Source organism: Diabrotica virgifera, chromosome 1, assembly GCF_917563875.1.
Source record: "Diabrotica virgifera virgifera chromosome 1, PGI_DIABVI_V3a".
Classification (NCBI taxonomy): Eukaryota; Metazoa; Arthropoda; class Insecta; order Coleoptera; family Chrysomelidae; genus Diabrotica; species Diabrotica virgifera.
This window is the reverse complement of record NC_065443.1, coordinates 101,021,172-101,035,515: the sequence shown is the minus strand read 5'-3', so window position 1 is coordinate 101,035,515 and position 14,344 is coordinate 101,021,172. Positions and strand designations below refer to the sequence as shown.

The following is a 14,344-nucleotide window of genomic DNA, read 5'->3' as shown; positions in this document are numbered from 1 at the left end:
ACTCAGTGATCAAAAGATCCACAGGTACTGGTTTAACGACCACTCGTACGAAATCAAACAAATGAAATAGAGAATGTGGAAAAATCCCCTTACGAATAATTCACACATCCACCATTTCGGGCTGGGAAAATTTTTTTGAATAGAATCAAAGACCCAAACACCAGTTCTTAGAAATGTGTTTCGCCCTCTTCAACCTCCCTGGGCTCGTCGGTAAAGATGAGAGGTTGAATATCTTTAGACACATTCCAATCAAAAAACAACATTCGAGTCCTAGACCTAGCAGGAGCGTAAATCTACGCCCAACCTGAAAATGTCAGTCTCAAGTTTTAATTCCCCAATTACTTTAGAGTAAGATAATGTTTATGAAAAAACAAAAGATGTAGATCTTTGAAACACACTCAGTGATCAAAAGATCCACAGGTACTGGTTTAACGACCACTCGTACGAAATCAAACAAATGAAATAGAGAATGTGGAAAAATCCCCTTACGAATAATTCACACATCCACCATTTCGGGCTGGGAAAATTTTTTTGAATAGAATCAAAGACCCAAACACCAGTTCTTAGAAATGGGTTTCGCCCTCTTCAACCTCCCTGGGCTCGTCGGTAAAGATGAGAGGTTGAATATCTTTAGACACATTCCAATCAAAAAACAACATCCGAGTCCTAGACATAGCAGGAGCGTAAATCTACGCCCAACCTGAAAATGTCAGTCTCAAGTTTTAATTCCCCAATTACTTTAGAGTAAGATAATGTTTATGAAAAAACAAAAGATGTAGATCTTTGAAACACACTCAGTGATCAAAAGATCCACAGGTACTGGTTTAACGACCACTCGAGCCCAGGGAGGTTGAAGAGGGCGAAACACATTTCTAAGAACTGGTGTTTGGGTCTTTGATTCTATTCAAAAAAATTTTCCCAGCCCGAAATGGTGGATGTGTGAATTATTCGTAAGGGGATTTTTCCACATTCTCTATTTCATTTGTTTGATTTCGTACGAGTGGTCGTTAAACCAGTACCTGTGGATCTTTTGATCACTGAGTGTGTTTCAAAGATCTACATCTTTTGTTTTTTCATAAACATTATCTTACTCTAAAGTAATTGGGGAATTAAAACTTGAGACTGACATTTTCAGGTTGGGCGTAGATTTACGCTCCTGCTATGTCTAGGACTCGGATGTTGTTTTTTGATTGGAATGTGTCTAAAGATATTCAACCTCTCATCTTTACCGACGAGCCCAGGGAGGTTGAAGAGGGCGAAACACATTTCTAAGAACTGGTGTTTGGGTCTTTGATTCTATTCAAAAAAATTTTCCCAGCCCGAAATGGTGGATGTGTGAATTATTCGTAAGGGGATTTTTCCACATTCTCTATTTCATTTGTTTGATTTCGTACGAGTGGTCGTTAAACAAGTACCTGTGGATCTTTTGATCACTGAGTGTGTTTCAAAGATCTACATCTTTTGTTTTTTCATAAACATTATCTTACTCTAAAGTAATTGGGGAATTAAAACTTGAGACTGACATTTTCAGGTTGGGCGTAGATTTACGCTCCTGCTATGTCTAGGACTCGGATGTTGTTTTTTGATTGGAATGTGTCTAAAGATATTCAACCTCTCATCTTTACCGACGAGCCCAGGGAGGTTGAAGAGGGCGAAACACATTTCTAAGAACTGGTGTTTGGGTCTTTGATTCTATTCAAAAAAAATTTTCCCAGCCCGAAATGGTGGATGTGTGAATTATTCGTAAGGGGATTTTTCCACATTCTCTATTTCATTTGTTTGATTTCGTACGAGTGGTCGTTAAACCAGTACCTGTGGATCTTTTGATCACTGAGTGTGTTTCAAAGATCTACATCTTTTGTTTTTTCATAAACATTATCTTACTCTAAAGTAATTGGGGAATTAAAACTTGAGACTGACATTTTCAGGTTGGGCGTAGATTTACGCTCCTGCTATGTCTAGGACTCGGATGTTGTTTTTTGATTGGAATGTGTCTAAAGATATTCAACCTCTCATCTTTACCGACGAGCCCAGGGAGGTTGAAGAGGGCGAAACACATTTCTAAGAACTGGTGTTTGGGTCTTTGATTCTATTCAAAAAAATTTTCCCAGCCCGAAATGGTGGATGTGTGAATTATTCGTAAGGGGATTTTTCCACATTCTCTATTTCATTTGTTTGATTTCGTACGAGTGGTCGTTAAACCAGTACCTGTGGATCTTTTGATCACTGAGTGTGTTTCAAAGATCTACATCTTTTGTTTTTTCATAAACATTATCTTACTCTAAAGTAATTGGGGAATTAAAACTTGAGACTGACATTTTCAGGTTGGGCGTAGATTTACGCTCCTGCTATGTCTAGGACTCGGATGTTGTTTTTTGATTGGAATGTGTCTAAAGATATTCAACCTCTCATCTTTACCGACGAGCCCAGGGAGGTTGAAGAGGGCGAAACACATTTCTAAGAACTGGTGTTTGGGTCTTTGATTCTATTCAAAAAAATTTTCCCAGCCCGAAATGGTGGATGTGTGAATTATTCGTAAGGGGATTTTTCCACATTCTCTATTTCATTTGTTTGATTTCGTACGAGTGGTCGTTAAACCAGTACCTGTGGATCTTTTGATCACTGAGTGTGTTTCAAAGATCTACATCTTTTGTTTTTTCATAAACATTATCTTACTCTAAAGTAATTGGGGAATTAAAACTTGAGACTGACATTTTCAGGTTGGGCGTAGATTTACGCTCCTGCTATGTCTAGGACTCGGATGTTGTTTTTTGATTGGAATGTGTCTAAAGATATTCAACCTCTCATCTTTACCGACGAGCCCAGGGAGGTTGAAGAGGGCGAAACACATTTCTAAGAACTGGTGTTTGGGTCTTTGATTCTATTCAAAAAAATTTTCCCAGCCCGAAATGGTGGATGTGTGAATTATTCGTAAGGGGATTTTTCCACATTCTCTATTTCATTTGTTTGATTTCGTACGAGTGGTCGTTAAACCAGTACCTGTGGATCTTTTGATCACTGAGTGTGTTTCAAAGATCTACATCTTTTGTTTTTTCATAAACATTATCTTACTCTAAAGTAATTGGGGAATTAAAACTTGAGACTGACATTTTCAGGTTGGGCGTAGATTTACGCTCCTGCTATGTCTAGGACTCGGATGTTGTTTTTTGATTGGAATGTGTCTAAAGATATTCAACCTCTCATCTTTACCGACGAGCCCAGGGAGGTTGAAGAGGGCGAAACACATTTCTAAGAACTGGTGTTTGGGTCTTTGATTCTATTCAAAAAAATTTTCCCAGCCCGAAATGGTGGATGTGTGAATTATTCGTAAGGGAATTTTTCCACATTCTCTATTTCATTTGTTTGATTTCGTACGAGTGGTCGTTAAACCAGTACCTGTGGATCTTTTGATCACTGAGTGTGTTTCAAAGATCTACATCTTTTGTTTTTTCATAAACATTATCTTACTCTAAAGTAATTGGGGAATTAAAACTTGAGACTGACATTTTCAGGTTGGGCGTAGATTTACGCTCCTGCTATGTCTAGGACTCGGATGTTGTTTTTTGATTGGAATGTGTCTAAAGATATTCAACCTCTCATCTTTACCGACGAGCCCAGGGAGGTTGAAGAGGGCGAAACACATTTCTAAGAACTGGTGTTTGGGTCTTTGATTCTATTCAAAAAAATTTTCCCAGCCCGAAATGGTGGATGTGTGAATTATTCGTAAGGGGATTTTTCCACATTCTCTATTTCATTTGTTTGATTTCGTACGAGTGGTCGTTAAACCAGTACCTGTGGATCTTTTGATCACTGAGTGTGTTTCAAAGATCTACATCTTTTGTTTTTTCATAAACATTATCTTACTCTAAAGTAATTGGGGAATTAAAACTTGAGACTGACATTTTCAGGTTGGGCGTAGATTTACGCTCCTGCTATGTCTAGGACTCGGATGTTGTTTTTTGATTGGAATGTGTCTAAAGATATTCAACCTCTCATCTTTACCGACGAGCCCAGGGAGGTTGAAGAGGGCGAAACACATTTCTAAGAACTGGTGTTTGGGTCTTTGATTCTATTCAAAAAAATTTTCCCAGCCCGAAATGGTGGATGTGTGAATTATTCGTAAGGGGATTTTTCCACATTCTCTATTTCATTTGTTTGATTTCGTACGAGTGGTCGTTAAACCAGTACCTGTGGATCTTTTGATCACTGAGTGTGTTTCAAAGATCTACATCTTTTGTTTTTTCATAAACATTATCTTACTCTAAAGTAATTGGGGAATTAAAACTTGAGACTGACATTTTCAGGTTGGGCGTAGATTTACGCTCCTGCTATGTCTAGGACTCGGATGTTGTTTTTTGATTGGAATGTGTCTAAAGATATTCAACCTCTCATGTTTACCGACGAGCCCAGGGAGGTTGAAGAGGGCGAAACACATTTCTAAGAACTGGTGTTTGGGTCTTTGATTCTATTCAAAAAAATTTTCCCAGCCCGAAATGGTGGATGTGTGAATTATTCGTAAGGGGATTTTTCCACATTCTCTATTTCATTTGTTTGGGTTCAGGATACATCTACATATTGAAAAACAAGAAATATTCTTAGTATCAAAAAAAAAACAAAACTGTTTACCTAGTGTATTCTTCTCATCTTTACGTTTTATGTCAAACATGAACATCCACAAGAGACAATATGGACATAATAGCGAGAAAAAAGTGATAGAAAGAAGAATATCAATATAAGACTGTTAATGGTGGGTTAAGGTTGCTACCAGCACCAGCCAAATAACAAAAAATTATCTAGCTAAACTATTACACAATAAGACGAAAGATGGAATACGGTTATTACGGAGTAGTGAAAATGGATATGGTCCCCATATACAAAAAATTAGGGAGCACAAATGGTGCATGGATACACATGGCTCGAAGTAAAAAAAAACGATATGTTCAACAAAATTGGATATTGTAAGATTGATTTATATTTATATTTTATTTATATATTTGCAAATATATTTATTAGAAAAATGAAAAGAGTATTAGGATTTACCGAAATTTGAACAATCATGCTATCCATAAAATGCGTGTAATGTTGAAGGTAAGAGCCTTGAAATTAAATGGTAGTCAAAATTGTTAGATTCACCAAAAGTTCCACACGGTTTTATTAATCAAATTGTACCAAGCAGACAAAACCACTTTTTTAAGTAAATTTGTCGTGTTCTATTGTGAAAACGATAAATAATAATTCTTAATTTTATGCGTATAATCTACATATTTTATAAGTTTGTCAATAATTGGAACGATTTTTGATAAATCTAGGCCACTCCATCCATGAATATTCAACAGATGGTATTTATTAAAAAGAGGAAACCATTCTGAAAAGTAGATGAGATTAAACCAAAAAGGTGCGAAGACTTGCTCGCATAACACATTATATCGGATATAGTCATATTAGTAGACATCTAAATTAATCAACGGTATAGATGGAAAATCATTAAGTATTATAACCTCATAGCGAATGACAAAGATGAGAAAGCAAAACAATTCTATGAGAAATCAACAAAGCCATGGTGGGAAGGGTATAGAGGGTATACATTCATTATGGGCCATTTCAATGTAAAAATAGGGGGGGAAAGAAATTGTGAAAAGAAACGTATGGAAACGTATGAATTAGGAGGAAGGATTAACAGTATACAAAAAATATATTCTTTAATACATATAGTCAAGCAGCCATGGGTGCTCTAAAGTGGACTTTAGGCTAGGTGGTAATGCCAAGCAATCGACAAACTGGCTGCAGATAACAGTGTCACACTGGTATGGTTTTCTGGTCATCGGAAAATACATGGCAGTGAAAGACCTGATAAACATGCCCGAAGAGGATCAGCTTTACCCTCACTGGTAAAAGCTTGGATTCGAAGACAACATAACTCTCATTGGGAAAGTATACCCGTTCAAGCACATGGCAAATGTATATTGGACAGACACGTGTTAATAGGACTGAAGTACTGCGGAAAATACACAATGGCGGCAAACACTTTTTGAAGCCTACCAAGTGAGTCCAAAAATATATATGGTACCCATCCACTAGACCTGTACAAGCTGTTACAGCGTTACAGAATTCTGGAATGGGCATCATGAATGAATGGAACATATATAATAAGGCAGTTGCAATATGAACAAGTTTCCAATAAAAAAAAAAGGATGGATTAGGTGGAAACAATAAGAGAGGAAAAACAAGAGCAAATTATGCAAAAGAAAACAACTTGTATGTAAGTAAACAATACATTCTTTACAGCACGATAACAGAGAAAAGATGCATTTGATAAAATCCAAATGAGACAACAAATAATCAAATAAATTACATGTTATGCAATGCAAGATTGAATTAGAAACAGTAGCTAAAACCATAGGCGTAACCAGTGGGTGGTTTTGGGAGTTATAACTCCCCCCCCCCCATTGGGATCTACTTTGAGCTTTATACGCTTAACACCAGTATGTGTTGATGACAAATCAAGCCATTTTGAAGTTGTAACCCTCCCCCCCGCCTTAGGATCATCCTGGTTACGCCGTTGGCTAAAACTGGCAGTACCCATTAAACAAATATATAAAGAATCACACCTAGTATTGAACACAAATCTTACAAACACTGCACTATCAACACAGGTTAGCCGAATAAATAACCCAGAAAAAAGTCCAAAAACCCAGCAAATAAATACAAAAATCAAATAAAGAAGCGGGAAAGTGTGTACCAAACCAAACACTTGATAGAATAAAACTATCCGAAACGAATAAAAACAATAAAGAAAATGTTCAGAACATACAAGAAATAAAATAATAAAGTTTATTATATTAGAAAGGAAAAGCTATAAATCGAATAATAAAATTAATAATCAGAAAGAAACATCATCACAGATACCCAAAAATAGTTATTTATGATATAAGTGTTAAAAGTACACGTTTAAGGCACGCATGTGAAAGTTTGCAGAATGAGCGAAAGCGAGTTCTGCAATTCACAGAGTGCCTTAAAAATGTACTTTTTAACACGCATATCATACAATATTTTTTTCTACAAACGTAATTACAGGACAAAATCTACAAAAACTTTTACTTGAACTTGACTGACATTCCAATTTTATATTTTTTTGACATTGCATCAAAATTGCATATACGGTCAATACGAACTGCAGTGCCTTAAAATTTTTTTAAAGCACTAGTGCCTTAAAGTAGCATTTTAAACGCTCGTATGGAGTGCTAAAAATTGCATTTTTAACATGGTTGTAGAAAAACAATCATAATGATCAAAACTTCATATCAATTATTGCTGTAAAAATTAAAAACAAAACCACCACCAGCAAAAGAAGAAAAACATCGAAACGTATTAGAAAATCTTGGAATAGGAAGATATACCGGAAATAACAGAGAGAAAAATAACAACCACCACGTGCACCATGTTTAATAGGCATCCTCTAAGAAATGTTAATGTGCAAAAAAGAAATAAAAATTAAATAGAAAATTGTAGACCTATCAGCCGACTATCAGGCTTTATAATATATTATAACATTATTAAACCACAAAACGCAACAAAAGAAAAGAAAAATAGCGGTAGAGAGAGTTATTTAACCCTGTATTGTGTCCTTAAGAGTGTAACAAATCTAAAAGTTGATTTTCTAAGCATAATAATTTTCAATAAAACATATTTCCGAAAGATCGTAGTCACGTTTTTCAAAAATTTGAAAGAATATTTGATTATTAAGGGACAATCAATAGGAAAAATAATGAATTTCATGTTTTAGTTTCTACTGTTTTTAACAATGTGGGATATTCGTTTCTTGACGTCCAATAGAAAAAATTTAAAGAATTTTGTTTATAATAAAAACGTAGTTTTAAAAATAAAAATCTTTTTTGCGAAATCTTTTGTCGTAAATTTTCAAAGTTACATCATGATTTCATAAGCTTTATAAATTAAAAAAATGAAGGTTATTTTAACGCTTAAATGTTTTTGGATGTTAAACTGTGGACTGTTTGAACAAAATATATTAGGTAATACAGTAGAATCCCGCAAATCCGAACCCCGCTAATCCGAACGTTCGGCAAATCCGAACCAACAGAAAGTGAAAAAAATTAAATAATTCAAGACAAAAACTTTTAAAATTATACAGATTAAAACCAAGAAATTGAACAATGTATGATTAATAGGACTTTTGACATTAAAAATTTCTTAAAAATAAGTACATACTTTATACGTAGTGCTTATAAAGGTTAAATACAAACTTACTTCAGTTCTCTTGCAGTCAACTTAAGTCCAAAAATATTGTCCACACTCTTTCGTGAACGTTTTGCGACTCAAAATCAACGACAACGAAAGCTTTGAATAATTATTAGTTAGGATAACTTTCGGATAATCCGAACTTTTCGGATAATCCGAACTTTTCGGAATCCGAACAGGCTGTCCCCCCAATTAGTTCGGATTTGCGGGGTTCTGCTGTAATAAGAAAAATCAACTTACTTGTAAGACCAGGCTCTTCATCGGAAAACGTCAAGAACCCTCTACTCATATCCTTCGTCCTAGGTCCGAACAGCTTACTAGTAGCACTTCTCGGTCGCTCGACTTCCTTAAGATTACCAAACAACTTCCTCGTGTTCGAAATTCTTTCTTTCACATCGATCTTCTTGGTCACTTCATCTTCATTGTCGGGTTTAACCTTGTCATTAGTAATCACAATTTCGGGAACGACTGACTTGGTTGTCAATTGACAATTATTATTATTAATCTCTGACTTAACAGTAGATAATTGTAAGGAGGAGTAAAATTGGTCCTCGCATTCCAGTCCACTGAAAAAATTAATAAACAGGGGGTGTTCCAAGATGTATCGCGCTTTAACCAAATTACTTCGGGGAGTTAATTTGGCTCCTAACACTAAATGAGGAAGTTACAATTATTAACTTACAAACTCACGTATAGTACGTTAGTGCGTTGGGGGAAACGTACACCACGTTATGGTTATGGCTAAGGCGCTTCGACGAAACTGACACTCGATCGACTGGCGGTGCTTTTTGCGGGCCAACAGCGCGGTCGTGATAACCGCCACGTGATGATATCAATGCATATGAACTATTAAGATTGTTTTAAATCAATCTTATAATAGCACGTGATTTGATTAAACTTATTGCCTAAGGCGCGACTTAGTTATTTTACAGGGGTTTTGATTTTTGGATGGCAATTATACAGGGAGTGTAGTTACGTAGGTGATTATACCAAGAGGTTGCTTTTTATTTATTACAATTTGCAATTATTTTTAAATTTAATTAAATTTTATTTAAATTTACTTTTTAAATAACTTTAAACAAATACTCTAAAGATTATACGCTGAATTGTAAGTAGACAAAATTGAAGGTTTATTGAACACGTTTGGATAATACAGTGATGATTGCGCTAATAACCGGCAAAGTAACGAAAACGACGGAAAACATAATACGATATGAAATAAAAAGAGATGAAACTAGTAGAGGAGCATCGTGGCAAGACACAAAAGTTTTAGTAGCAGATAGGAAGAAGTGGCGTAAATTTGCAGAGAGTATCATATAGAGAGTATCGACACCTAACGGTAAAAGAGGCAATCGATTATGGACGCAATTTACATACAGGGTGATTGATTAGTCGGGTAAAGCTCAATAGATCCGCTATAGTAATAGATAGCAATAAAAGTTAATAACAAACATTTTAGTCACCTTTGAGCTTCACATTACAAAATTAGTTAGAATGTTACAGGGTGTTCGATAACACAGTGGCAGACCAAACTTATGTTTTTTTAAATGTAACACCCTATATTTTATTTTATATTCGATATCCTGTTAACTTCTCCATCACAAAAATATAAAGGTTTGTTATGTTATACAGGGTATTTACAAAGTTATAACCAATTTTATATGAAAATCTTAATAAGTGAACTCCCTGTATAAATAAAAATAAGCAAAACAGCAATGGTTTATTATTGCCATATTTTTTTACGAATTGTCAAAATTTTCAAGAATGATTGATATGGCTAATTTTCTTTATATCAAATACAGGGTGAGTCAAAACGCAAGTACATTATTTTCTCAGTAATTTTAAATGGAACAACCTATATTTTATATCACTATTGAAAAGTACCATTACCGTACTTTAAGATATTTTCATTTTTCAATGGACGAGTAGCGTAGCCACCCAAATCACCAGAATTTAATAAACTGGACTGATTTTTTTGGGGTTACGTTAATAATGACGTTTATAAAATACCTCCAACAACAAGGGATGAGATGAAAAATAGAATACAAAGTGTATTTCGATGTGTTAATTTACAAATGCTTCGTAGAGTAAGTATCTCATTCAATGATCATTTTTAGGCGTGCATAAATGTGTTAGGAGGTAATTTTGAACACCTTATGTAATTAAATATTAAAAATATTTTATTAAACGTAGCTTCTAATTTTTTCAAACATGTTTTTTTTGCAAAATGTATTAGTGATCAATTATTTTTCGTTCTTTATTTGTTACGTTGTTACATTTACATACAAAAGTAGTGTTTAATTTTCTTCACAAAATGTCGTATTTTGTGTTTGTGTGTTTTTTTTTGTAAAATTTATTACTAATTTTTTTTCTTTATTTGTTACATTTACATAAAAAAGTATTTTTTAATTGTTTCAAAAATGTTGCATGTTGTAGTTGTGTTTTTTTTTTGTAAAATGTATTACTAATAATATATTTTTATTTCTTTATTTGCTACATTGTTTCATTGATTACCGGATTGATAATCAATAATCGTCAATTGTCAATTCAGTCATGGCTTACTTAAAATTTAGATAAATTTAGACACCTAATATAATTTGCTCTGAAAAATGAAAATATCTCGAAAACTAATAAATTTGGACATAGGGAATGTTATATAAAAATTAAAGTACGGTAATGTTACTTTTCAATAATGATATAAAATACAAGGTGTTCTATTTAACATTACTGAGAAAATAATGTACTTGCGTTTTGACTCACACTGTATTAGATATAAAGAAAATTAGCAATGTCAATAATTCTTGAAAATTTTGACAATAAATAAAAAAATATGGCATTAATAAGCCCTTGCTGTTGTGCTTATTTTTATTTGTACAGGGAGTTGAACTTGTTACGATTTTCATACAAAATTGGTTATAACTTTATAAATACCCTGTATAATATAACAAACCGTTATATTTTTGTGATGGACAAGTTAACAGAATTTCGAATATAATAAAATATAGGGTGTTCCATTTAAAAAAAAAACATAAGTTTGGTATGCCACTGTTACAATGTCTGTAACATTCTAGCTAATTTTGTAATGTGAAGCTCAAAGGTGACTAAATTTTTTCTTATTAATTTTTATTGCTATATATTGCTATAGCGGATCTATTGGGCTTTACCCCACTAATCAATCACCCTATTGATAGTTTCACACCTTTAGACATATCGGAGTAAAAGTATCAGGAGAATTTTGTAAAATTGTAAAATATAATGTAAATTTATAGGTTTCTATTGACAATTTCCCACCTCCAAAAGTTTCATATCATTTTATTTCACAACGTATCATGGTTTCCGTTCTTTGCGTTATTTTGCCAGTTGTTAGTGCACTCATCACTGTATAATTATGTAAAAAAGAAGCCTGGTGTCCCTCTTTAAAATGGGTACCAGGTCATGAAGGGGTGCATGGGAATGACCGAGCAGATCTGTTGGCAAAACAAGGCTCGAGAGAAACCTTTGTATGCACAGAACCTTTGTGTGGCATCACTAAAGATACTACAAAAACCGAGGTTCAGAAGTGGCTTACAAGGAATCATCAAAAGAAATGGAAAGCCACTTAAGGTAAAATCCAGACTCAAAAAATTATCGAGAATATTGATAAAAATTTGATGCACCTCAATAAACGAGAGATCAAAACGGTCACTGAAACGGTGACTTTACATTGCCGTTTAAGAAACCTCCTACACAAACTAGGTATATAAGGTGAGTGTACCATGGTGCAGAAAGTGCGAGATGAAAGAAGAGACTGTCACACACATCTTATGCCTTATGCCATTGCAACAGGAGTTACTTAAGAGTAACTCCTTAAGTAAGGAAAGTACTCCTTAGGAGTACTCCTTAAGTAAGGAAAAAACAAGGTCCGCTACAAAGGTCTTATGACCAAGTGCAAGAGACTAATGAGTCTTGCCTGATTTAAGAAGAAGAAGCCTGGTGTCTGATAAAGAAAGAAACACACCGGTATTTAAAGGCTTAATAACTCAGCAGTAGGGAAATCAGAAAAAAAAACGAGTGCACAATTTAATTGTGATAATGAAAAACTTCTCACCAGGGTAAATATAGATCAACTGAAAACCGACAAGTATGAGAAACATATAATATTTTTAACTGATATTATGTGATCAAAATCAGGTGCTGATATAATGTGGTCACAAATAAAACAATAAATTACGACACTTTTGAGTCACCAATAATTAAAAATTATACCCTAGGTATGCACCAAATGGAAACCCTCAATTGGCGAATGAATTTAGGCGCATCCTCCAAAATTCATTTCATGCCTATAAATTTTTGCATTCATTTTCTATTTACTTGTCAATCCATAATTATAGAGAAATATTTTAGACATTTTTAAAATAGAAACAGTTTAAATGTCACTTGTGATGTTGTCCAGATGTCTTGTATCAATTTTTGGGTAAAGTATCTTTTGAAATAAACTTACGTGCATAAAAATCGGCCCACTTAAAAATTTGGTCATTTTTGATGTCTCATATTTCCTAAACCAGTTGGCCGATTTATGTGATTTTTTTGAAAATGTTATAGCCTGATTCTTTAAAAATACCACTGGAATAATATTGTTGCTAAACAGGTAAATTTTCATTGTATACGGGGTGTACCAATCAAACTGTGTTTTTTTTTCTCAAAGTTCGCATCACCCTGTGGAATATACCCAACTATAGCCTCAGGTTTTCTTAACAGTCTGCTTTTTGATTCATTCGTTTATGTTGGATAATAAAAAAGTTACGTACTTTAACAACTACACATGTTCTTTATCAATACACGGTGTTTCTAAATAAGTGCGACAAACTTTAAGGGATAATTCTGCATGAAAAAATAATGATAGTTGGCTTTATAAACGTATGTACGCAAATGTTTCGTTTCCGAGATACGGGATGTTGAATTGTTTCTTACAAACTGATGATTTATTTTATTTCTTTAAAACTGGTTGAGATATGCCAATGAAATTTGGTGGGTTTTAAGACGTAGTTATTGTACATTTTTTGACATACAATTAAGAATTTAATATTCACTATTAGCGCGCAGAAGTGTAAAATGACCGATCTTATTGCCCGTATGCACGCTAATGGTGAATATAAAATTCTTAGTTTTATACCAAAAAATCCGCAATAACTATCTCTTAAAACCTACCAAATTTCATTTGCATACCTCAACTGGTTTTAAAGCAATAAATAAATCGTCAGTTTTTAATAAAAAATTCAACATCCCGTATATCGAAAACGAAACATTTGCGGACATACGTTTATAAAGCAAACGGTCATTATTTTTTATGCAGAATTACCCCTTAAGGTTTGTCGCACTTATTTAAAAACACAGTGTATTGATGAAGAACATGTCTAGTTGTTAAAGTACATAACTTTTTTATTACCCAACATAAACGAATAAATCAAAAAACATAATGTTAATAAAACCTGAGGCTATAGTTGGGTTTTAATTTCAGTATTTTATAAATGCTAGAATGTTACACAGGGTGATGCGAACTTTGAGAAAAAAACACAGTTTGATTGGTACACCCGGTATACAATGAAAATTTACCTGTTTAGCAAAAATATTATTCCAGTGGTATTTTTAAAGAATCAGGCTATAACATGTTCAAAAAATCAGTTAAATCGGCCAACAGGTTTAGGAAATACGACACGTCAAAAATGACCAAATTTTTAAGTGGGCCGATTTCTATGCACGTTAGTTTAGTTACCTTGGTTTCTATTTTAAAACTATTTTAAAAATAGTTTCCAATTTCAAACTTTCCAAATCACAACACATGACCAACGTTGTACTGGCCAAAAACATCTCAACTTACGACACGCAAATTGAACAAGTATATACCTACAAATATCTGGGCCACGAGATTAAATTAGGAAGAGACAATTAAACAACAAAGTTACAGGATAATAGGGATAACATGGGCAGCAGACGGAAAACTGAGTGAAGTCTCTTGATCAGATATTCCCATGTAGTTGAAAAGGAAGATCTTTGGTCAATGTGTACTCCCAGTTCTAACGTATGGAGCACAATCATTGACCCTTACCGG

The 14,344-nt window shown here is 34.0% G+C and overlaps 1 protein-coding gene across 4 annotated transcripts in view; it reads right to left on the bottom strand.

Moving 5' to 3' along the window:
* Nucleotides 1-14,344, bottom strand: part of LOC114349416 (hypoxia-inducible factor 1-alpha) — a 356,521-nt gene that overhangs the window by 73,481 nt on the left and 268,696 nt on the right. For all 4 annotated transcript variants that reach the window (XM_028299786.2, XM_028299789.2, XM_028299787.2 and 1 more), the window contains exon 8: nucleotides 8,497-8,822. In XM_028299786.2, the coding sequence (XP_028155587.1) occupies nucleotides 8,497-8,822 (326 nt within the window). The remainder of the gene's footprint in view (nucleotides 1-8,496; nucleotides 8,823-14,344) is intronic.